Consider the following 26,785-nt stretch of genomic DNA (forward strand, 5'->3'; position numbering starts at 1 on the left):
CTTGCACTGAGCTCTGGTCACTAAGCATAAAACCCAAGTGGGTGTGGTGCTCTAACTTAGCAAGTGGAAGCTCAATTGAATGATAGCTAATAATAGGATACCAAATAATCATTTCTTTCCATAGATCACAATTTGCTAATAATGAAGACTGCAGTCATTTTAACCTGATCTCTTAGGTATGTCTTGACTTGGCCAAATCAATGAAGTCCAAAAATACTTGAGCTAGCTCTAGTGCTAAAATCATTCTAGCTACACGAACAAAGAGTGACTTCTGGGCAAGTTAACCCCTTCAGAGCTTAGTGTGAGACTAAGATCTAAATCCTAAAGTACCTTGGGCAACACTACAATGTCCTAGAAGGAAGGACATGGATACATGCCTGGAAGATATACCCATAATTTCACTGTGCTTTGGTGCTTGGGATACTTGCTTTGTGTCTCATTAATCAATTTACATTTGTCAATTACAAGAAGCATTTTTTTTGTGAACTGAAATAAAGAGAAACTGTGATTTTTCCACTGCACTTAGTTTTATAGATCACTAATCATAATCTGATACACTAGGAGCTAGCAGTCTGGTTATTTCTAATGTTCAGTGACTAAAGTTACTTTTCAAGAATACATCTGAAAACAGATAGATAATGTATGTAGAAGTTGTTACAACAACAACAAAAGGTAACTGCCAGATACATAGTCCTTAAAACATAGTCTTCTAACATCTTTGCATTTTTTTAATCTTCCCTTAAGATTTATGTTGCCTGATACACCTAGAACCTAGAAATTACATAAAAAGCTTTGAAAACATAGGTAAATAAAACTGCCATTCATAGTAATCCCAGATCACGATCTGTGCTTTTTCAGATGAGTGTGTTAGGCAGAAAACACTTTGTTGCTCCAACCCAAACACCTCCTCCCATAGCTAACAAGCATCAGATTAGTTTCATTCACTTTTGCAACCAAAATGCACACCAAATGCAACACAAAATGCAAATACCAGCATATAGACATCAAGGGTCTTTGTTATTAGGATGCTGCAGATGTGTATTTTTGTATTTCAGGAAGTGCTAATGCTTCTGATTACAGATTTCTATTGGATGTCCTAAATCTAGCACGCAACAACTGTGACACAAACTCACAAGACAGTTGAAAATTAGGAAGAGAAAAGCAGAGAGACAGAAACTGAAAGAAGATAAGAACAATTATTAGTGTAATTTGCAATGGACAAGGTCATTGTGGCATTCTCCTCAGTCTAAGGAGATTTTGTATTTAAAAGTGCAAATCTCTTCAACTACATTCAGCATTTACAACTTCACTATCACTAGGTTTCTTGGAGGGTTGTTTCATACCATCATTCATCACTGGAAAATACGGTCTGATGTGTAAGCAGTAAAACACTGACCAAAATCATCCTGTAAAATAAGGACTCATTTCAACACATGAGAATTCCTTTACGGTACTGCAAGAAACTTGAGCAAATTTTAGTCTACTTCTGAAAAGACTCATTACTTGCCCGGATGTGTGTCCTCTGCCTCAGCACTGTACAACATTATGAGTGGTTCTCCTTTCAGAGGAGTTCCTCACAGCTTGCCTTTCACTGTCCTTTCAGAACACCTTCACCTTGCAGCTGACTAGTTTCTGCTCTGTGTGACACGGTGTTGCACTGATGGAAAGTATATTTTACTGTTTCATTTCTTCGCTGAGAAGAAGCCAGTAAGGGGTTAAGCTGAAAGTACTGTGTCCTGCCTCCCTAGCTCAAGGATTAATTTGATCATTCTTCAGGGATTCCCTCTTGTATGAGTCACTGTTAAGACAGACTCCCCACGCAAGGAGGCCAGGATAATGCCATTCCTCCAGAGATTACAACAGCTGAGGGCTAGCCCTGAAGACTGAGAGCTTGGGACTCATGCTTGGAAAAACATTCAGCATACCACAATGCACTCAGCAGACTTAAAGAAATTATTCAGACAGAAGGAAAAAAAAAAAAAAAGGCACCAAAAGCCAAACAAAAAGTGTTCTCAAGCTCTCTGCATTAACCAATTAAGTATGCAGACTAGCATGAATTAGACGAGCTCACAGAGACTTGCCTCCCAGCTTGGGGACTGCCTAAATAAGGACTGAAGACATGAGATCTTGTAGTATAGTGCTTACATTTTCTATAAAGGATATTTTCTCCTTATGAGTGCAATTATTCCTGTGATCCTTTACTTTGTAATAGCTGTATTTGGCTGTTACCCACTAGGAACGTGATTAACATTTCGAATTCAAAAACAAAAGCAGCAACAGAGGCAAAACTAACAAACGTCTCCAGCTAATCACAAAAGTTCATAACCAGCTTTCTAACAGAAAGAGAAACTATGCTGCTGTCCCTTCTCTTGACCTATTTTCATAGATGTGGAATAGCTGAAAGGGAAAGAAACACTGCTTGTATTTTCAGAAGTGAAGGCTGGTAATGCTTTTTCATTTCTCATTAGGGTAACTGCCCCAAAATTGAGCTGGAGGTGTCTGTCACTAAGACAATGATGCACCATGCTTGTTTGTTTCAAATGCATCAAGCTGTGTTAGGCAATGTAGCAGACAACTCATCACAGAGGCCTTAGAAATTGCTCAGTTGGGATTCACCAGCGAAATTCTTTTTTGAGCCATTCCTCGTGACACAATTGCCTTATGAATCAGAAGCTGGGCAGCTGGGAGACTAATGTAGGCTGGGCAGTTCCTGAAGTGCTTTCAACTATAAAGGCTCAGCCTTCTGCCAGTGTACTTCCATGGAGCAGGTACCACCCTGCAAGTGCACCACTAAAACTAGGCAGGAACAGCTTCAGATTGGTGCTAGTGACTTAATGATAGTGATTACTCCTCACTGACTGGCTCCTGCAGTGGTTCCACCCACTTCATGTCCAGGGTTGGGGGAAGCATCCAAGGAGATCTCTGACGATGCTTTTGTGTAGAAGAGACACTCCTGCATGGGTCCATCATACAACCCCGTGCACCCAAGCAGTTCACCCCTTGGGTTTTTCAGAGTGATGAGCAAAGCCTTTGAACATTTCCTTCCTCATCAGCACACCCAGTATGCAACTGTACACTTCATTTAAATACAACCTTCATTTCTCACAGTTTTTAAAAAACGTTGCATGTATGTAGATGTTTCCTCTATCTGCATGCTGCCTTTGTGCAGTCTCACATTCCTTTTCCTTGAGGGAAATACGACACCAGGTCAGAACCCCACCGGGAAACTCTGCTCGTCCCCTGGGGAGCTGAGTGGGCGCCTTGGGAGGGGGTCTCTGCTCACAGGGAGGCCCAACAGGGCACGCTGTCACGGCCGGAGGAGCGCCCAAGATGCTTTAAAGTTCAGGGAGGGGGGTTCAGCCGGCAGCTGAGGAATCCAAAGCGTGAGCCAGCGCCACGGAAACCCTTTCCAAAACAAGACTCAAAACTGCCCTTAACTATCTCATTTCAGAGACTGACTCGGGCTCGCAACCTGCACCCCGCTGCAGGGGTGCACACGCGAGTGACGGCGTGTGACACACACACCTCCGGCCCAACCCTGCGTGACTGCCCGGGGGGACCCAAAGGGGACCTGCCTGCCCAAGGCAGCCACCACCCTGTCAGAGGTCCCACCGGGGGTCCTGACAGCCCACAACTGTCTGCCTGCCTCTGCACCTGCTGCAGGGTGGGTGAAACTTTCAGAAGAAAATGTGACCACAGCGATGACGCTGTCCCCATTTGGCCGAGATTTTAAATCGGGGGGAAAATAGGCAGATGGGAATCTATTTTGAAAAGGCATACCTGGCGCTTTCTCCACAAAGATGACTTTGGAGTCTTGCAAAAAGTTATGGCCAGTCAGGATCATTTTTTTCCCTCCAATAACAGGAAAGCTGTCGGTGCTTTGCTTCTCCACCAGAGGCAGTTCTTGGGCAGATCTTTGAGCTGGAGAGTTATAAGAAAAAAAAAAAAAAAGGCAACCACAAACACAAACACACACAAAAAATTAAATACTGCATCAGTGAGAGACTTAATGCTTACAATCCTTACCCTTGTAAGATAAACTGAGTTTGATATAGAAAATGTCAGAAGGTTTGCAGGAAACACATTAGGTTTTTAAGCACCTTGGTCACAAGGCAACAAATATAGAAGGACAATTCAAAAGGCTCACAATAAAAACAAAACAAAACAAAACAAACAACCAAAAATAAAAAACAACAAGCTGTTTAAGTTTAAAACTTACCTTGATCTGTACTGTAACAAAGAGCACATTTTTACTGAAATTTGTTTAAAATATTTTATTAATTTATTTTAAAAAAAAGTTAAAATTATTTTTTAAATAAACACTGTTTCTTTAAAATAAATTTTTAAATAATAAAATTTAAAGTTTTGTCTCTGAGACATAAAAGAGTGCTTTGTCTATCACATATATGCCATGTGCTTACAAGGCACACATGAGAACAAGACCATCCATGTCCAAAATGCATTTCAGTCACTACAACTGTACTTTCAATTCTTCAAATTGTCTTTCACTGGAAACCATGGGCCTCACAGTACAGCAAAAGTTCACAGCTTAGAAAGCCTATTTCACCCCCAGCTGCAACATGGAGTGTAACATGGCTGTACTTCAAGGGATGACGTGACATTTTATCCAGCTTACATGGTTCCTCCCGGTGTCACATGCACTAAGAGATGCATGAAGATTTTGGCACCAGCTTATTCCACATTCTGCACTGGAAATAACACTAGCACTTTTTTTTTTTTTTTTTTCTCCTTTTTTTCTGCTCCTTTGAGGAGGCATCTACCATACTTTTGCTCATTTTACACAGTCCTCAAAACTTCAGGTCACTGATACAAATCCAATCACCTTTATATTCATTAGCCTCCCAAGTCTGGCATATTTGGATGGGCAGTTCAGGGTGTATTCAAACTGTAGCTTTATCCTACTACAGTTGAAAATGTCTCATGAGCTCCAACAGGAGCAGGATGAAACCATGACTCCTCTTTTTCTTTTTTTTTTTTCTTTTTCTATTTCTTTTTCTTTTCCCTTTTCTTTTTCTTTTTCTTTTTCTTTTTTTTTTTCTTTTTCTTTTTCTTTTTGCTTTGCTTGTTAACCTAGAATTTGCCCTTGAATATGAGTTTAGCTTGAAAATGAAACAAAGGGAAAATTATTCATCTCATACATATCCTGGTCAGAAGACAGAGCTTTATGCCAGTCTACCTGTTACAGGTATGGAGGCTTTAGTACTCTTCAGAATAACGTCATCATATTTTAATGTACGATAAGATATAAGATCCCTTCCTACCAACAACACTCATTTGTTTATTTAAACGAATGACTGTGAAGGAGAGAAGCTATAACTGTTGATATAACAGCACTATCCTTTCCTACATTTGACTCTCTTGCAGAATTGGACTACTGGAGTGGCAGCAGTGCTACCACATGCAAAAGGATGGAGTACTGTCACAGATCAGAAAGTCACTGCCTTTGCAAGAGGAATGCAGAGATGATTTTTCCCATACCTTCTCTATTATCAATCCATGAAAAAGCACCATGCTTCCAAGAGATCAAATTTTGACATGCTTCAAGACTCGCCAGACACATCATGTGGGATTCCAGACTGGCAACAATGCAGGGACAAGCATGGGTATAGCCCCCCAGCATCTGTTGGGCTGAGGGATGGCTGAGCTTTCTTCTCCAACCCCTGCACTCCCAATCCCCAGAGTTCACCCTTCACATACATCCTGGACACGAAGTTGTTCCCTGTTGGCTGCATCAGAAAGATCCACTTCATCAAAATCAACTCCCCATGGGGCAGAAAGCAACTGGAGGCCTTCCCTCAGGGGGAAGTGAGGAGCAGCCAGGGGTTGGCATGCACTGCAGTCACATACCCCTCAGGATGTGTATGGAGTGGGAGGACTGCTACACATTGCATGCTGGTTTAGTGGGACAAAAGGGTGTAGCCAGAGAGGGCTATTGCAATGAATAAGCATCTGGCCTTTTGTCTCCTAATCTGAATCCAAAAAAAAACTTAAAAACCTTTGTCTGTCCATCCAGGTGACCAAAATAGCAATGGCAGTTAGACTGAAATTCAGTTTTCACCACTTATGCAGGAGTGTTAAAACTACACAGAGCTAATGGATTTTGTTTTGTGTATGCACACGTGGCAGGCTGAGGAGGCTTACAGACCAAGAATGATATAGGTGTCTTTGGAGGGTGTGCCAGTGTATCTGATAAAAAGCATTCTGGTCAATCAAAGAGACCCCAGTATGGAAACTTGCTTTCTGGAGGTTTTCTGAAGCCACTGGCAGCTTGTACCAATGTGTCAGCTGTAGTGTATTGCTAGCTCCTCATCAAAGGGTTAGGGTTTTGTTCGCTGTTTTTCTGTTTTGTGTTTGGGAGACAGAGAACGACTAGGACATGATAGCTGTTTTCCAGAACTACAAGTCTTGTCAATTCCAGGTCTACCGTTAGTTGAACAGCACTCTAGTTTTGTTTCAACTGCATTCTTCCCTATAAAAGATAAATGCACAAAGCGCCACATTTTTTCTAAGACAAAGGTATCTTGTTTTCAGTATAAAATTTGTGTTTTTGAAAAGCAGAGCAAGGTCCACTGAATAGACAGGTACAGCAAAACCAACATTTTGCATATCGGTGGACAAAGGCTGCATATTGGATGGCACAATAGCTGGCAGGAGAAAGATGTCTGTTGTTACTTACAGCACTCAATGGGGTTGGAAGCTACTTGCAGAGAGAGGGTCCTCCCATTGGACTGGGGGATGTGAACTCGGAAGACCAGCCGCACGCGTGTGTTCTTCCGCCCAATGTCCGTTTCTCCCTTCCGCAGCTCAATGTCAGAGTTTCTGAGTTTTAATATTCCAGCACAGTCGATGCTATCCAAAAGGAAACACAGAGCAATTCAATTCATTTCAAGCAGACTTCAGAAAGACACAAGCATGCAGTTTCTTCCTTCTCTCCTGTACATCTCTCTTTAAATTATGTGCCAGACACAGCCACATGGACAGGCTAAAGGGAGCAGACTTCATGAAGTCTAGTACTTACATTCAGAAGTAGCTTAGTTCAGGTTATCAACAGTAATGCATACTGGCTGCAGTTAAGCACACAAAGTTAGGATGTTACTTCAGTTGCCAAAGGAAATAATCTAAAAGATCCTCTCTCCCAACACACCCTGTAAGGATGGAGCTTATAGATTAACTGAAGACCAAAGAACTAGTGAGATTAAGGAAGTCCATGGGATGCGACAGTAGTATACAAAGTGTTACTAACCCAGAATGCAGCCATACTTACCTGTTACAGCTAATTTGGATAAAAATATCCCACGATTTTTATTCTAGGGCAAAGTCCTAAAAATGCCTATTAATGAGCATACCTCTCACTGAGTCTGTCCTACTGTCAACATGTTTGTATTTGAATGAACTGGAAGGACTCCCAAACTGAGCATGGAGCTGAAGCTCTGAATGAAAAAAACTAAATCCAAGCTTCTCTCTCCACATTAGGAAAAAACTTTTTTTTTTTTTTTGTCAAAGAGAACTCTTATTATTTAAGACCTCTCTTGATCCTATTTTTTAGTTTTGGTTTTCTTGTGGATGAGTCAGAATTTTTGCCAAAGCAAATTCCAATAGAGGAAGTTCACAAAACAAAAGATATATAAACACATACACTCAAAAACCCACTGCAAAAATACCTCTGCTTTGGCTATGGCTACAAAGCTCACATGGCAATTTCTTCTGGGTGCTGGTCTCTGGCATGCATTTTATTGCATTGAATATGCATAGTTTAATTTTATTTTGCATTCAAAGAGTTTAACTCCCCCTCCAGACCTTTGAAGCTCTGTTCTAAAGTAAACTGCAAACAAGAACTATGGTAGCCTGATTTTGAACTGCGTTTTTTCTAAAGTATGGATTTCAGAGTAACAAAAAGGACCTTGCTGATATGATCATAGAAACTAATGAATGTATTAAAGCTTCTCAATATTAGCAGAGGAAGCCAGAATAATTATGAAATATTTGTACATATGTCAAAATTCTACACATATTAGCTCAGACTCTATAAGGTTCAGAAGAGACAAAGCATGTAAATTTAGACTTGTAAGGTCATGGATATTAAAATCTGAAATCAACACGAGTAGTTAAATGTGCAAAAGTTAAAATGTGTAGATGAGCTTCAGTGTTTTGCTGAATCAAGGCCTAAATACACAAAGTATCTGTGAGAAAAGTCCTTGGCTCTAAATTTCAATTCATTGTTAGCACTACGTGAAGTTTCAGACTACTGACGTGTAAGGCATATCTATGCCAAAGCATTGTTTGTGGTTCTTGAGAGAACTCTACTATGATCTGGCATGCGTGTCATAAAAATATTCAGCTTGGCTCCAGAATTGTGTGACTCCAGAACTGTGTGACTACCTTTATTCTACAGAGAAGACGATAGAAACAGTAATAATATTCCTAGGTGGCCAAAAATATTATTCATACTGGATAAAAAAAGGCCAAATAATTTTTCTGTGGGTACAAATTGGTGAAATTTCAATAACCTCAGTGGATCTGTGCCAACTGTGCCAACAGAAAATGAGGCCAATTATTTTGCTCGTTTGTCATGACTTTAAACACAATGAAGTGACACAGGTCCTCAGTTCTTGAGTGATCACCCTCATTCTGGCTGGAAAAGCAGTTAACCACATTCTAGCTCTTTTATTTACATGATGAACTCCAGTGCATGTTGTACATGACACTGAAAACTAGCTTCTAATAACTGCTATGTGCAGAATGGCTTCAGGTGTATGATACCATTATTCACTACATTAAGATGCAGAAAACAGTGTATGAATAACACGGAGTGAAACCGTGGTTTTAGAAAGCTCCCTGGGATTTTCCCATGGTCTTTGTTGTGGTGGGACCAGATTTCCGGCTTGCTTTCTGTCTGTTTACCTACCTATCTTTCTACCTGCCTATAAATACACACAAACATGCATGCATCTCTATATAAATCTTCATATACACACATTTATACTCACACCAATAGATGTACATGCACACAAGCACATTCAAATTTCTCCCAGAGCAGGTAACTCAGAGAAGGGCTACAATCATTTGAATAAGGGGTGGAGAGGGGGGGAGATTAAATCATGTGGAGGGTCTTGTGTATGTTACATATGCAGCAGGATATTTGACACAATCTTACAATAAAATTTATCTGTGTGGAATGGACCTATGGGTCACTTCATGAACACTCAGACTCCTATTAATTCATAATTTCTTAGATGGAGATGCTTGCTTTCCTGTACAGGACTAAAACAGTTTAGGTATGGCAATCTTTAAGTTTATTCACCTTTACTCCTTTTTTGAAAGTTTTGCTTCTGAACAAATGCCATTGGCAAATGCTGGTTTTTATTAACTAAGAAATAAGAATAGTTTTATTTGTCTTGAAAAAGGTTAGGTTACTTGGAAATGCCCTCTAAGAGATTCCACTGACATCCAAAGATAAATTTTAATAGGCCCTGTTCCTTGTGTTAGCACGTACAGGAGTAAGAGGTGTCATATTTAGAAACTAAATGCAGGAGCTGAGGTAGGAGATATTTAGAGCTTGGTAACTGAGATACTTATTTTAAATGGCAAATAAGCACATTGGCTGAAACTCTAGAATGAAAGCAATCAGTTGTCATAAATATTTGCGAAGTTGATTTTGTTGTTAAGCTGATGAGGGGCAGTTTGTCCTGGCAAAGCTATGAAAACCTACTACTACTGAGAGAAATTAAAAAAAAAAAAAAGGACTGGAAAAGGAAAATAGTGTACATTAAAAATTAATTAATTAATTAATTAATTAACCAACCAACCATAAAACAAACAAACACAAAACAAAACAGAAGAAAATAAGTGGGGAGACCAGGAGGAAACTGCTAAACTGTCAGATACAGTATCTGGCTCTTACATTGCTCTCATGTTGTTCTCTGGAAGAAGTGGAATTTCCAAGACTTTGGTGTTTGAAAGTATTGTTTCGTGGCTGGTGGTGGAAACGGTCTTCCCCGTGATTCGATGAACTTGGTAGAAAGCATGGGGTCGCAGCAGGCGGTCGTCTGCAGTCCCAATGAACAGCTGTAGCGTGAGCGGCTCGCTTTCTAAGTAACCATGTAGCTGGCAAGAGAACAGAAAACGCCCACTGAGCACCATGCACATAAACTGCTAAGAATCAATTAAATTTTTATAAGCAGGAGAGCCTAATTCAAGGAGAGAACTTGTGACAGGTGCTATGTGTTAAGTTCCCCCCTTCAATTTTTCCTGTAACGTAATATTGGTACAATAAAAAGGTGCACTCACAAAATGTCTCATTATCCTAGAAGACCTGAGGCACTTTAGATGGGGTGAACTTTTGAGTGCTCCTGCTACGTCCACAGAAAACTTTGCATAAATTCTGTTGCAGAGTTTGGCAAAAAAACAATGAGGTCAATGTTCCCCTGCAGTACAGAGAGAGGGTGGCAAAGCCAGTGAAGTTTGCAAGTGGGAAGGAGCAAAACTCATATACCTATGAGCTTCCTGGGTTGTCCCACATGCAGAGCAGGTGGCTGCTCAGGACACCTTCGCTCATTAACTGATTTTTACACTGGTAAATACTGTCTGGAACAGAATGGAGATAGATAGCGTGTACCCGAACCGTTGCACCATGTTTGTCAAATACTTGTTATAATCGCACAGAAATCTCATTGAAGCTACAGGGCCTAACCTGAACCTCATGCACGTTAGTTACAGTGACTGCTCTGATGCCAACAAGAGTTATTTCTGCTACATGCCAAAGCAGAAGCAGGGCCTGACCTCATCCTGCCCCCTGTCAGCCTGTTGCCCTGAAGAAGACACACTGGGTTTACACTGATGGGGACAGCAGACAAGCACAGGAGTGAGCCCTGCACATCCTGCTCCTCCATCATCAGCATCTGGCTGCAGTAAAGCCCAGGACATGCAATCTCATGGAGCCTGTCAGACTGGCAGATGAGGAGGGTACAGAGTGGGAGGAAGCTCCCAATTGCATATGTCTGCTCCAGCACCTGGATAAAGCTGGCAGGCACGCGGCAAGTCAGAGCTGGTGATGGCTCACTCCACCATGCTGTGCCAGGGAAGCCTGCCACTGCATACAGAACATGCCCCAGGCAGGTGGAGTGGTTTTACATCTTCCTCTCAGTCAGGCCTCCAGCCTGCCTTTGCTGCTGCCCAAGGCAGGCCTGTCATGCCTCTGCTCCAGCCAGCTGGGCCTAGCAGCTCCAGCCTTTGCAGCAAGCCATGGTACTGGCAGACATGGTACACAGAGCTCACAGCACCCAGGAGCCACAGACCTCAACCTCCTCTGTGTCACCGGCACTTGTACACAAGTCCAAAGCTACATAAAGCTGAAAGCCAGTGGTGAAACCCATATCAAGTGCAGTTGATGTTTGTATTCTTCTTGCTTTCACTCTCCTTAAATCTTAAGAGGTCATTTGTATCTTCATAATAATGTAAGATCCATCTCTCCGGGGTATTTTAACACCTGGAAACATTTTCACACATTTTAATATCTGGCAATGGGAATTCTATTAAGGACAAAGATCTCAAGTTGTTTATACTCTTTGAGTGTGGCAAGATTCTTTGACTGCTGCTATCAAATATGCTGACAGCAACAGGAATGCACAATGGTAATTTTTCAGATGCTAAGGAGTCCAATACGAGAGCAAGGAGGAACACTGTGACTATGAACATCTTCCCATCACCAGTCAGGTGTGTTGCAGATTTTTCACCCCATGCTTTGGCCAGAATAGCCAAGAGGAAAACAGAAATGCTTTGTTTAACTTTGTATATAAATTTTTACGTTCTTATCCAAAATGTGGATGCCAGGAGGGCATGGGCAGGAGGGGACTCACTTACAGCTCTACAGTACTTTATTAGATCTGCATTGTTCAGACCATACAAACCCAGCTTGCAGCAGGGGTGGGCAGGCTGTGCTCCATTTTCCATATCAGCATTGTCAAATTGAAAACACATTAGTGGTAGTTTGAAAATCTGACTTTTCAACTTGCTTCTCTGTCATTCCCTTCCCCCAGCTTTCTATTTATTTTTCCACTGAGGGTTTGCTGCCTGAGATTCTCCCATCAACCTAGATCAAGCAAGATGGTCTGTGGCCATTCCTTTAATGCATGTAGCTCATTGCGGAGGAGGCTGGACGCTCTACTGCTTTCATTAACTCTTCCACACCTCTGCCCTTTCCCCAGAACAGAGCACTGCAGTATCATCAACATGGCAGAGAGAAGAAAGCAGACCTCAGCCTAAGTGCTCACTTCAACGAGGTGCCATGGGCCAGGTCTTTCAGTTCAGTTACCAGGCTCAGAGACAGGAGCAGCAGGGGAAAGGCTGCTTCTCTGCCGGGTTGCAAACAAACAGTGGCAGCAACTTTCTAATTTGCTGCTTGAGTAACTGCAGGAAGCTGCTTTTCCAAGGTTTCAGTAGGAGACCTTAAAATTTTTTTTTTCTTTTTTTTTTTTCTTTTTCCCAGCAGGAGTTTTAAATATGGTTGCCATGAGCCTGAGCTTCATTGTACTTCAGCAATCCCCAACCCTCCTGTCTCTGACCCCGCTGTCAGCTGTCTGTGCAGCCACTGCCCCAACCAATATGATGTGCTACCAATGCAAAAATAGGGTAGCCCCCAAAACACCCAGCTCCTACAACCGGCAGCAGAAAGACCCTCTACACGAAGATTTGTGCTGTGCTGCAAAAATAGTATTTTCAGTCTCTAACTCGTGGTGTGCAGAGATACAGCTCAAGCCACTGGCAAGCAATGACAAGTGTGTTCCCAGCACAGCCAGTGACCATGGGGAAGCCACTGTCTTACTCAGCACAGCTCTGTCCCCACGTGCCTCATGGCCATAGCTGTTTACTACCACCACCGGCGCGAGCAGGGGTAGCAGAGTGACCTGGATTCAGCCTGGACTGATCTCACGCCGTGTCAACATTTCCAAAGCCTCAATGTTGAGGCAGTGGTGACGGAGAAGACACGGGGTAATGCTGGGTATTTTTGATCGCAAGCAGTACACAAATTCGCAGGGGAAAAATGTAATGCAGTGTGACACACAAACCGATTAAATTTCTACAGGAAGCTGCTGGAATAAAAAGCTACGTAGTTATGCGTTACCAGTGGTGACTTCTCTAATGTGTTATGGAGGGTGCTTTTTATGGAGAGTGTAAAATTAAAACAAACTCATATTGAATTACAAGGCTGCTTAAAAAGTAAAAATAGAGCAGCGAGTAACTCATACCTCAATTCAGTAAAAGCAAAATCACACACTGAGGCACCCATATGTTTTACTGAATCAGGGCAAATGGGTCAAAAAATGTTAGTCTTGCATTAAGTTCTGCTATTTCAGGCTTTATCTTCAAATCAGAACTCAGAATCTCATAACCTACTTGTGAGTCTCGGCTTGTGCTTTTCCTACAGGTTTTGTACCAGAAGTCAACCTAAAACCCCAAGTCCTCAGCTTTGCATACTTCTCCTCTCCCAAGAAGCATTCAAATGCTGGAAAGTAACTATTAAGATATCAAATGCATGTTTTTCACTGTTTTAGAAAGCCTGTGATCTTCAAACTAGATTTCTGACTTTTTATTTTTTGAGGCCCTGTTGTAGAGCCCTGCTGGGCTTTGCTAAGCCATGAGCTCTTGTTGGATCCATCACACACCGTTATTCAGCTGTTAGCTCTGAACCTGAATACAAACAGTGCTTAGTTTGCTGAACAAACATGAGTTTTCAAGAGATGGGAAGTGTCAAAAACATCCAGACAGATTAGCTTGCTAATCCAGTCTCTATACAGTTGATTTTGCTGCCTTCAACACAGGAAAAATCCTCACTCTCACTTAACTGTAAGTTTATGTTCTGCAGTAGGAGGCAACTGATCTCAGATATGTATCTCCCTTTGAGTTTTACCCATTGCATCATATTATTTACTTTTATATTATGTCACATAATCTTGTATGCCAACAGAAGCAATAAAAGAAAACGATGCAAGGATTAACATTCGAAGGGGCACATACTGTGGATGACTAATTTTAGATCATGCACCCAAAGCACAATTTCTGTGACAGACAGCATTGAGTTTGGAAGAGTTTTTAGCATGCTGCATACGTCTGGAAAATGGGCATGATTTTCCTTACTCTTAGTTGGTCACAGCAAGAATAATCTGTGGTTCCCTTAAAATATAGAAGAGTGACATTACTGTCACATCATTCAGCAGAATGAAGAGAGGAGCGGTGGTAGTAAAGGCAGAACTGTGGTACTTTGGGCTGTTACATTTGTCAACAGGTAAAAGGAATACCAAGCAAGGTGAATGTAAAACGGGAAGTGGAAAAGGGGGGCTGAACATTTCTTTTGGTTAGGAAAGATTTCACACGTTCACTACATGGATATTTTCCACGCATGCTCTGGAATACTGTACTTGGTATAACGATACAGTTTCCTGGCTTGCGACATGGGATGCATGCGTCAGACTCCCTATTTTTATCCTTTTCTCTGTGTAACATGGTCCCAAAGCTGAAGCTCTTCTCTTAATATCTCAGTGGCTGCGTATGGGTGAAAAAGGCTGCTCTCAGCTACAGGATTTGTAAAAAAGGATGTGCGTTTCCTATCAGATGTGCTTTGCTTGATGATACCTAGATCCAAGTGGAAACAGCCATACATTTCCCTGCTGTGGCTTTAGCCCCACATAAGGATCAGATGTACAATGCTTTGAATGAGTTTTCCTTCCAAAATAAAGGTGAGGGTACAGCACTCACCTGTTTTAATACAAAGTAAAGATGCAGGAAAACTGAATTAGATAAGACCCCTGTGGTCAATGTTACTGGTTTTGAAGTGAAAGTAGGTCATAGTCTCCTGTTTTGACTGACCACTGACTAATCTGCTCTTTCTCTTTTTGAACAACACTGTAGAAAATATTTGAACTAGTCTCCAGTGATATTTGCATTTACACTGTCTGAAGCTGCTAAGATCAAAATCAGATTTAATTGTGGGCCTGCTTTACACTCCTCTCATTCTATCAAAAGCAGTGCAGTCACCAGTAATTAACACTCAAAACAGGACTGATCACAATTAAGCTCTTCGTCACCTTACATCATCTTATGCAAGAGTGCGAGAAAGACTGCACCGCCTGGGTGACTGCCCCACCACACCAAGCTTTCTCTGGAATTCCTAAACCTCTCTGTCATCCCTTTCACAACATCCTCTCCCACCAACACCTCTTGACTCTCACTAGTAAATTGCTACTCATCTTGGAGCACAGTGCCAAAGCAAATCCCAGCCTTTCCCCTGGAGTGCACACCATGGAACAGGCCTTACTGTTCTTGCACGTCCAGTAACCGTGGTTTTAAATGCCAGAAGGTCTTCCTTCAACAGCCAGCAAAGCACAAGGAAAATAGCACTATTTCATCCCAGCATTGAATATCTGACTGCGAGGTAGTACCTGACTTAGTCCTGTATCAATCATAAACCAAGGCTTACTGCAGACATGAGATGAGCACACTGGATCATAGGGCGTACCTATCTTTTCGATACACCAAAAGATATGCCTGGTATGTATCTAAAAAATTTTGCAATTGGAATTGAGCAGACTTGTAAAACAGCAAGCAGAAGAAGCTGAGGTGCTCTTAAAAAGAACATTAGAAACACAAACAAAACTTCTCCAAACCTCACTGCAGCTACTGAATTTTGAGGAATTTTTTTGCAAATGTTGTGCCCCATCCAATATCTCAAATGCTATTTCAGAAATTATGCCTATTTTAGAGATTGCGAGAAAAACTTCTATTATTTAAGTCGGGACATTTATTTTAAGAAAGGCAGTTGAAATATTCTGCAAGCTTCCTTCCAAGTGCTTTATGCTTTTGGCATGCTGAAGTATCTGTTGAAATGCTCAGAAAACTACCTGTCATAACAATGAGCTCTCTGTGCCTGTAAAGGCTCCTGGAGGCCACTGAAAGAATGGTCCCATTTTGACGGCAGCCGGGGAGGCAGCCGTGGCTAGACGCACCAGCCAGGTACAGCGTCTGTAGCCACTGACACTGTCAGGAAAAAAAAAAAAAAAAAAAAAAAAAAAAAGTAAGCTATGCTATGTAATAACTTTTCAGTGTACTTAAAGGGAGTTCTGGGAAAAGACCACAGAAACACCAGTGCTTGTTTTTCGCAGGCACCTAAACAGTACATTTCTCCAGACTCTGACTCTGTAAATATGTTAAATGACTGTAGCTGCTGATGTAGGGCCTAGCCCATCCCAGTGCTTGCAGGGCAGAGCTCTCACTAATACCAAAGTGGGGCATGACTGGGGACTTCATATCCATCCTCTAAACTACTTGGGAGCTTGTGTTTGATATTCTCCAGGCTATTAGGTGCTGCGCCCTTCATGATAATGATGCACAAAAAAATCCATACATTACCTCTGTTTCAATAATGAAACTGTAAATGTGTGTATATGTTTTTTGTACATTTGGTAGATAATAAAGACTGTGAAAATAAACTCATTTATGTCTCTAGAAATAGTAAGGAAAGTATCTTCCTTTCTTCTCCAACCATGTAATTGATGGACATACTGCTTGCAGCAGGTACTTGGCAATACTTTACACTTCTGTCTGGTTCCACTTGTACTTCTAGGACTGTTCAAGAAATAACCTGAGCTAGAGCGCTAGCCTAGAGAGAATCATTAGCAAGACTAAACATCCACTCTGGTGAACAGGGGCTTCTTTTGCTTATTCTTCCATCAATGGTTTGGAATGTAATTCCTAAACACATTCAAAATGGGAAAACAGGATAAAATGTAAAATCTATAAAACAATGAAATCGTTGAAGTAATTACTGCTTGTGTCTTTAAGCCAGAGTTTCAGGAGCTATACACAGAATAGCTTTATTGCCATCTTTCTCAATCAGTAGGTCTTTGGTGTGTTTGTTTGCTCTTGTTTATTATTTTTTATGGTAACTGCACATGATGAATGATAAAATAAAACAAATTTTCATGTTTTAAAAATGTACCTAATGTACAGCCTCAAAAACATAACATCAGTGAGCACTCAGAGTTTTGATTTTTTAAAAACAAATTGAAGATCAAGCTGTTTAAACTACAAATACATAAACATTTCAGGCATTGATTTTAGCTGTGAACACCAAGCATGCATTAAAATAGAGTCACCCCTCTGATTTTTAAGAAAAAAAATACTTTTAGCTACCACGTAGAACTATTAGGCAATGTAAGCTGTTACATCATGGGTTTAAATGGGAAGAGGGAAATATGCTCTTGTGGGCAATGACTGTCATGTGAAGCAAAGGCACCGCCACTGAGATCAGGAGACCCAGGAATCTATTCTTGTGCTCACTGCAGGGATCCTGCCTGACCTTCGCTTGGGCTAGTCCCTTAGCAATCCTGCCTCAGCTTCCCCTCAGCTCAATTTGCCTAAGGACCTTCTGATGAAGGATCAGGAAGCCAGAAATCTACTCCTCTGGGGGAAAAAAAAAAAAAACATTAAAAGAATGCCCTCCTCATCACAACACCTCCTTCACCTATTATGCATGGTTTTGACTCTGAGTTCCTTTGCTAGGGTAGGCTTGGGGAAAAAACATACCTCAGGTGTCCAAAGCCAGGGACTTCAGAGGCCCTTCATTCAGCCTCCCTCTTAAGGCAAAAGTCTCAATAGCCTCTGCCCATGCTCCAAAGGGCAAGCTGTGCAGCCACAGCTTGCGGGGATGTGTGTGACCTGACAGGACAAGGAGAAGCCCCAGCAATGCATCCCCTGTGATCACACCTCGGTTTGTCAGGGCTTGCTGCATCGACAGAGTATCAATGAACTGCTGTGACCCCTGCCTCAAGGTGGGCTCATCCCTGTTTCTCTTCAGCTTTAGCATCATGCTCTGCAGGTGTATATTTCAACCATGTGTCATTTATGCATTTCATGACTCCAGCCCAGAACGGTACAGGCTGCTGCTGCCCAAAGCACACCTAGAGAGAGTCACGGCACAGGAGGTGAACTCCTCTGTTCATTAGCGTGACAGGTACCCCTTCCCTTCAACAGGAACAAAGCACGCAATATTGGGTGCCAGTTTTTTTGCTTGGGTGCAAAACTCAGCTCCAGACCACATGTCTGCATGGATGCAAATGAGAGGCACTAAACTGGGGCCACTCAGATGTTCTTGTACGCTGTGTTTTCTGGTGAGAGCACAAGCCAAAAAAAAAAAATAATAATAAGGAGAGTCTTATTCAAAACAGTAGAGCAGACAAACTTCAGCATAAATAAATAAATAAATAGATAAACAGAAAATAAAACACCTCTTTAGAAACTGAGTTTACCCTCTGGCTGTAGTAGCTTCTCTGAATTTTATTCAACATAGTTAACCAAAAACAGTGTATAATTTATGCCCTGTATGACATAGTATATATGCTACTCCTCACAGTCCCTCACTTACTTCACATAAAAATGTAAAAGGAATTCCTACAGTTTTTGCGCTGCTTTCAAGATTTATTTTTCCTTTCTGGAAATCCATATTCCTTGGATTCACTCAAACTCTGCTTTAAGATCCAAGCATAGAGATTGTCCACAAATAAAAATGAGATGGCTTGCTGCTGCAAAGGGCTACGTCTAGGCAGAAGGTGAGAGCTGGATGGAAGGAGTGAATGAAAAGCAGCGGGAGTTTGTTTTATGTGGCACTTTCTAGGGCTGCCACTTGGACTTAAATTCAACAGTGCAGCAAAAGAGCAGCTGTTCACATCACAATGAATAAAGATCTATATAAAACCTCCAGCTGCAAATACGCTGTGAGGAATTATTAATCTTAATGTAATAGAGATGCTGTACACTCAGTCACTGGCTCAGAAGTCATTTCAGTCTTTATCCAGGGAAAAGCAGCCTTCGTGGCTGCTGGCTCCCAGCACAGCCATGAAATCTCCTTGTCTAAATAGCTGCAAGATGCTGCTCCCTATTTCTAGGAAGGGTCTTCTTCCTCCAAAATAGATGTATCTAGAAACCAATCCAGTTCACACTCCTCATGAAATCACTAGACTTACGAGAGTGACGCCCATCAGAGTAACTAACAGAATGAATTTGTAAGTCCTGGAGACACCTTATTCACTGGGACACTGGGAAATCATTACTGTCTGTGTGCCCAGCACACAACAGGTGGAGAAGCAAAAGGCCATCTTCTCTGACAAGACTGAGATGTCCTTCTCCTAATCCTAGGTGTCTCCAGCCTCCCTTTCAGGTGACCAAATAAAGCCAGCCCCTCCCACACCACAGCTCCATCTCTATCACCTAACAGTGCAGCTGTGGGAGCTTCCAACACCTCCACACACCTCCCTGCAGAAGAGGGCCAGGAGAGTTGTCCCCTGTGGAAGGAGGGAGGGGGAACCAAAGCCTGGCAGTCCACTAAAATCAAGTCTTCCTTCTCCTAAAGAGACCTGTGTTTCCCTGAGGCAGCTGCAGCTGGTGCCCATGCAGGAGGACAACCTCTCCCCTGGACAGCTTGTGCTGCTGCACAAGTCACCACAGGTGACCTTTTGGGGCTTCCTACTGTAAGCAGCCTGTATGCATAAGCACTATGAAACCAAACAAATTGCAATTAGGTAAATTCACACTGACAACATGAAGAGGGATTAAAAATCTGGTCTCCTGCTCAGGTCTCCGGCTGCAAGGTGACAGAGGCTGATGCTGCACAGGCTTAGTAGCAGCATGCTTGGCTGAAGTCACTGAGATTACACTAAGATCAGATCTCTTTTTAGGTACCTGATTTTATACAGTAGCAGCAAACACAACAAAGGCTTTGGGTGCAGGAGAAGTTCAATGCAACAGCTCTCTCCCAGACACTACTTTATCCCTCAATCTTCTCAGCTTCCACTCAATTTTTTGCCCTCAGCATCTGTTACAGCTTTTGGCTTGGACTGTCATAACCACGGTTGTGTGAGAGTTAAAAGAAAAAAATAAATAAATCACAGGAGCACTGCAACATGAATTTGTTATACATTCTTAGGCAGATACCCCAGGCAAGCTTATGCTTGCAAACCCACTTTTCATCATGCACGTGTAGAAAGCTCATATTCGTGCATGAGCATAGTCTAGCCCGGGATCCCAAGGTGTACGTCAGGTGCAACAGGCAGGAAGGGTTTTAGACCTTCACCATGCTGATGTCTTCTGGAAGGTGCCAGCATTCATCCTAGTGACAGCAGAGTACTACTGCCATTATCCATCAGCAATTTCTCCAAATGCCCTTTTATCACTTGGTTGCTCACAAGTGCTGTGGTATCTGCGTGCCTTTGAATTCCCAGCCCTCTAACTTCAGGGGTCCAGCTACACCTGGAAGCTCTTTGTTTAAGGGTCAAAGCTCTTTGCTGTTCACCAAGATGAACCCTAGTTCACATGAGACAGGGGTAACAGACTTCTGGCAAAATACCCCTGAGGTTCACAGACACCCATGGGACAGCATTAGACCAAAAGTGGTTACTTTTCCCCTAAGTTTTAACCCCTAATCCAATGACGTTTTTTGAAACTACTACTGAAGACACAAAGCCGAGGCTATGTTTAAAGGCTTTATCTCTGCAAATATTTGGAGAGCTATAAATACTGAGCCATATTAATAATACGGATATTGGACTTCATGTTCTGTTGCCATGAAAATTACTACAAATACACTTTCAAGTCTTAATTTCTCACTGCGTGATAACTGATTTCCAAGAACTCCTTTAAAAAGACAATATAATTCTTATGTAAGACCTCATACTATTTAATTAGCAATTGGAGTCAAAGGCTACAGCACAGAGCAGGAACTGGAAAGGAAAACTCAGTGATAGAAGCAGACGAAGTACACAGTGCACTAGCACACCATACTGTTGCATGTCTCAAGTGGGAATTATAATCAGACAGCCCATGAGTCAAGCCCTGACTGCCTTCTCTGTTTAGGGTAAGGAGGGAGCAGGAAGGGAGGTTGTCTGAAGGTCCGAAATAAACCTCCTTGCTTCTTTTGTGAGTAACATGATTACTGATGGCTTCTGAATTTCACAGTACCTTTGTCCTTTTATTTATGTAGAAGTGAATTAAAGAAGGAAAGCATATTAACATTTATTTTTTAAATGCAGAGTGAGGATGGCTTTGCCAGTAAAGGAGGAGAGCTGGACATAGGGTGAGTTCTTCTCTCCAGCTCTGCCAGATAGTTTTTAGCTTCATCACAGATACATGACTTGATTAGAGCAGAGAAAATTTCATAACAAGTTTTTATATATTTCCAGCCTGCTCTATGTTTAATCAATTTGTGCTTCAGCCTTCTTGTAAAATAAAAAACATCAACTGTGCTATGTGGTAGAGTAACCCTTTCTTCACTGTGCTTCACAGCACTTCTCACCCCTTTGATTCTAATCCTCGTGTGTAATTTACACCTGCATTCCTTGAGGGATAAAACAGATTAATGCAGTTCTCTTGGTCTTCAGAGTCAGAAAAGTGCTGTCTGCAAGCATATGCTCTTCAAGACAGGTTCTGCTTCCATTTTTTCAACCCCCAAAAATGCACCAAAGTGCTGTCATCCCATACACAACATTCATAAACATGCTGTTTGTGATTCCTGTCTTAGAGCAACATGCTTTGCCAGGTCACCACACATCTCTGGTCTTGGTCCCCTTCCACAAACTGCCCTTGATCCACCTGGTCCCAGAGCTCTGATCATTCTGCAGTTTTATCTGGGAGTACACCCTCCGTTGAAAGCATCTTAATGCAGAAATAAAAATAGGCCAGGTATATGTTATGGCTTAACCTCAAGGCCTTGGCCTCCAAGACAGTCTGATTAAACTGTGAAAAATTCTGAGAGATTGGATTCTACACTGTGAGTTGTTTGAGAGCAATGGTGGTATCACCTGTTTTACACATTCACACACACAAGCAGAAATAATAAAAATTGACTGTGATACTTGAATCTTTAACACAAAGAATGCAGCCTTTGGCCTTTCAATTTTGATAGAAACAGAATTTTAAAATGGATGTAGCAGACCAGATTGTCTAACTAACAAGGACAACATAAACAGCATTGCCCAACAGACCACAAGGGCTAAAATGAACTGAAAGACCTGTGATCTCCAACAGTGAGCAAATTAAGTGGGTATGAAAGTGTCTCAAACTTTGTTGAGACACATGGACAATTTTCAAGCAATCAAATTAAATAGCCATGTTGAGGAGCATTATTTGGTTATTTGCAAAGAATTTCACCCAAATACTGACCAGCTAATACCAAAACCTGTTTAAAGCTTAGTATGGAATCTAAATAAAATGTTGCAAATATCAATGACAGAACCTGCCAATAAAAGCTTTACAGAGGAGATTATTTGCTGCTTAAATGCATGACACCTTGCTGCAATTGGTGTAGCAGGATGTGATCACACAACTGGGATTTGAAGAGGGTGCTGACGGTAATAGTCTCCTTCAAAGGGAAGCATGATGGGAGCCAGTGACCAACACCTGTGCTTTTATACCCCAAAGAGAACAGCATTTAGATTAATACATTGACATCAAACATATGGCTCCATTATGGGTTAAGTTCCAGGCCTGAGACAGAAACACCAAAGTCTTAAAAGCCACTCTGCCTCCCCATCATACTCAAGACATACCTGGATAGCTCAGCTAAGAAATAAATCTTGGTCCTGGCTAACTGGTAAGATCGTAAAGCCTGCTAGGCCCAGTGATACATAATTATACCTAACACATCAAGCCAAAAAGAAGCATGGAAAAGTCAAGTGATTCATGCCCTCAAACTTCAACATCTACAGGCTAAACAACCACAAGGATTGCCTTGACTGCCTTCACAGCCCTCAAAATGAAATTTGCACTCTGAAGGTGTGACTTACCTGAGCTACTTCAGATGCTCACACCATAACAAAATTAATAGCTCCCTACACTCTGTAATGACAAGCTTTCCCCTGATGACAGAGAAAAAACATGGCAATTAGCTCACTTGCAGACATCTACACTTAGCCAAATAAACCCAAAACGAAGAGTTGCCCCTGCAACCAACCCAGGACACAGTTCAAAGCATGAGTCTCACAAACCCAGGGCAGTACTGCAAGAAAGGCACGTTACACCTAACCCAAAGAGACATGCAACAGAGTTTCTGTGAGAACATCCCCACAGTAGCATAGTCTGCTACAGGCATAATGCTTTGCACGTCACTGCCATGCATTTTGGGCAGTCACCAGTAACTTTTCAGTGTGGGTACAAGACCATCAACTTGAATCATAGAATTGTTGAGATTGGGCAGGACATCTGGAGGCCATCTGATCCAACCCCCTTGCCCAAGCAGGAGCACTTCCAGGCAGCCTCTGAATATCTTAAAGGAGGGAGAATCTGCAACTGATCTGTGATACCAATTCCAGTGCTCAGTCACTTGCACAGTAAAGAATTACTTCCTGATGTTCAAACACCTATGGTCTAGGTTGTGCCCACTGCCTCTTGGCCTGGAACTGGGCACCAATGAAAAGAGCCTAGCTCCATCCTCTTTGCATCCTCCCTTCAGGGATTTATACATTAATGAGATCCCCCCTACTTGAAGATAGGAATGACCGATTGATCTTGTGCTTTCCTGCAGCCGTAGGACTCTTACCAGCTGCGATAATCAATCCAGTTGTGGGAGCCATCCCAGCATGTCTCCATGATCCCAACAATAAACACTGTATCCCTTCAACTGTACACACATCTCTAACTCATCTTGTTTATTCCCCATACTGTGTGCATTAGTATACAGGCACTTTTGAGAAGCACCAGTGCTTGTTGAGCTCCTAGGAAGAGCCGGCAGGATTTTACCATACTGGCGCCTTGTAGGCACATCCTTGATTACATGCAAGTACTAGGGGTGATCCTGCTTCAGCCCTGTTTTTGTTGATTCTTTGATTCTTTCCTCGTCACCCTATGCCCTTTGCTTGCCATCCCAGTCTGTCACTTTTCACAGATCTGCTGGATACTCTCTCCTTCCAACATCATTCCTATTTTAAATCCCTCCTAGGCCAGCCATCCGACTAGCGAAAATATCTTTGCCCTGATGTATCCTAGATTCAGCAGCACACATGGTGGTCACAGCTGGGAGATGGACACGTACCAGCTCCACCCTCAGCCTCACTCCCCACTCACTGCCTTCCCCGTGGGTGAGAAGGGACTAATAAAACTGCCCTCTCTGATGTAAGAGGCACTGCAAGGGTAAATTCATTCATGTACAAGGACTGCAGTGACCCCACTGGTCCCAGCAACACTCCAGATTTTACCTCTGGAGCACACTTGAGATTCTGGAGGCGCTTCAGGTACATTTTGCGTGGCTTTTTGTTGCTGTTGTTTTAAAATTGGACTGCAGGTTAAAATCATAGTAAAAAGGCAATCCCAAGCAGTATTCCTGCTAGTGTTCATTTTTATATTAAGTTCAAATTTACATCACATACCTTTCTTATACAAAAGGGGAAAAAACATTTGCTAATGATTGGAGAGAGGGGAGTCTAAAGGCCAAATTTAATCATATTTTATTTGTTTCATTGTACTCAAGACTGGAGAACAGAAGAATTCATTTACTCGTTAGATGATTCCCCCCAAAACATCTGCTGTTAACCACTGGGATTCTAGGTTAATGCCGCCCTGCGATTAGAGCAAACACATATGTAAAATCCATTCAGCTGAGAGCTTCAGGGGCTTCATTTACACTAACAAAACTGCAGAACCATAGCTTACTGTCAGCACCACCAGTGTGTTGTTTTCCTGTTTGCGAAACCTCTCAAACGTGCCTCCATTTCAACTACTGCTCTTGAGCTGGCAGCGGAGCTATGTCAGTTTACATATTTTAAGGTTTTCCTCACAACCGGGAAGGATTAGAAAATGAGGCTTTGATGTGTTCAGGACATGTGCTTGAGATTACTTGTGTACCTAGATGCTAGCACATGTGTCTGCAAGTTGTGGTCTAAATTTGTTTGTCCCTGGCAGCTCTTATTTGCAGCTATGGGTGGAGTTAGTGTAAAATTCTACTACTATCTGCCATTTTATATTCAGTAATACTCTATAACCTATATTCAGTAACTATATTTTATTCTATATTCAGGAGTATTGTATTATTTCAGGATAAGACCTACAAGACATAAGGACCATGTAATGAAAACGTTATTACAAGAGAGGAGGCCGAATATTACTTTTAAAGCCACTTGGAAAAAAATTGCAGGATTATTGATAAATAAATGCCATCCACAAAATAATAAAATATAATAATAATAATAAAAGATGCCCATTCCATGCCATTTTATGATTTCCTGCATATAACAGGAGAGGTTTACATATTTGAATAACAGGAGATATTTACATATTTGATGTAGCTTATAAGGAATTCCAGGATGACAGGTACTACCTAAATATTGTTACACTTATAAAAATTAGCAAGTGGTGTTGTATTCTCTTTCAACCAAATGAAACTCCTCTGTGGCATAGGAGGTTCAAGATATTAACAGAGAACTCTGCAAAGATTGGCAGGATTTTTTGCTGTTTGCCTTTTTTCTTTTTTTTTTTTCTTTTTTTTTTTTTTTTTCCTCCTCGACAATTATCATCTTCTGGGGACTTACCCAAGGTGAAAAACTAAGCTGACCCATCCCAGCTACCCTTCTTCAACACTTCACAGACTTTAGACATGCTATTCCTCTTCACGTCAATGAGAGTTTTACAGCTAAATCTAACCTTGCATGATCTGCCATTTTTCTCTGGTGTTTTTGTTCTAGAAATGCAGGCACTTAGTACATATATAGCAGTGAAACTGTATTAAAAGCCACAGCAGGTGGAGAATAATACAGCCCAGGGAAGTTTTTGTTTTTGACTCTACTTACAATCAAAGCTATGCACAAAGCACAATGAGGCACAGTAAATAAAGACATTTCACACAGACAAGCACGAAAATCTTCCAAAACAAAGAAAATTAAATTATCTTTCAACTAAAGAACACACTGCAGTGAAACACTAAATGAGCAATTCTAATTAAAAACATGCTGTGAATCTCCTACTCTCCACCAAGAAAAAAATCTCACTGATGTTTGTGCTTGTACAGCCACCCTCTAAAACCAGTCAAGCAGCTTTCAAGCCAAACAATGCAAGACACAGCATCCCAGAACTACAAAACATATTGAAATTATTCCCATAGCAATCATAACAACAACATGCCAGGCTGGGATCTGCAGGGAGGGGGTGGCTCGGGCTGCTGCAGCTCCCCACTGGCCCTGGTGCTGCCTGCTGCACCCAGCACAGAGCATGCAGCACCCATGTAGCACCCTGTCCCTCGCCCTGCTGCTACCTCCAGCACTCTGATGGTGCATGCAGCCCTTTGGTCTTATCCCAAACACAGCTCCCATCCCCACTGTGCTTGCAAGCCAAACATTTACGTATCCATGAGCACATGCAGAAGAGCTGCAGAGCTGGCAGACCTGGCCCAAGGCAAGCACGGGCAACCCCTGCACAAGCTCTTCCATGTAGCTCTGCTCAAGCCTCCTAATCCCGACATGCTGCAACCATCTTGGGCTCAGGTCTTTCTTGTGGAGGTGCTAAACCAAACTGTGGCCTCAGATGAACACGCTGAGATGGGAATGAAAACTCCAGACTAACTCTTTGCCTCTAAGCAGGGTTAGGGTTTCATGCACTGCTCAGTTTTGTGCAACTCTGCAGAAACGAAATGCGATCCCTCTTCCAACCCACCTCCTTTTATTTATTTATCTGTTTGCACAGCCACAATATGTTGTGGGCTTCCCAAACACTAGCCACTGTCCTTGCATGGGCAGAC

General features: G+C 42.0%; 1 protein-coding gene across 8 annotated transcripts in view; it reads right to left on the minus strand.

Annotated features, from left to right (window-relative positions):
• NFATC1 (nuclear factor of activated T cells 1) overlaps nucleotides 1-26,785 on the minus strand; it is a 120,183-nt gene that overhangs the window by 63,035 nt on the left and 30,363 nt on the right. For all 8 annotated transcript variants that reach the window (XM_035317264.1, XM_035317262.1, XM_035317258.1 and 5 more), the window contains exons 4-6: nucleotides 9,923-10,125; nucleotides 6,698-6,870; nucleotides 3,781-3,921 (exon numbers count right to left, since the gene is read on the minus strand). In XM_035317264.1, the coding sequence (XP_035173155.1) occupies nucleotides 3,781-3,921; nucleotides 6,698-6,870; nucleotides 9,923-10,125 (517 nt within the window). The remainder of the gene's footprint in view (nucleotides 1-3,780; nucleotides 3,922-6,697; nucleotides 6,871-9,922; nucleotides 10,126-26,785) is intronic.

Source organism: Oxyura jamaicensis, chromosome 2, assembly GCF_011077185.1.
Source record: "Oxyura jamaicensis isolate SHBP4307 breed ruddy duck chromosome 2, BPBGC_Ojam_1.0, whole genome shotgun sequence".
NCBI lineage: Eukaryota > Metazoa > Chordata > Aves > Anseriformes > Anatidae > Oxyura > Oxyura jamaicensis.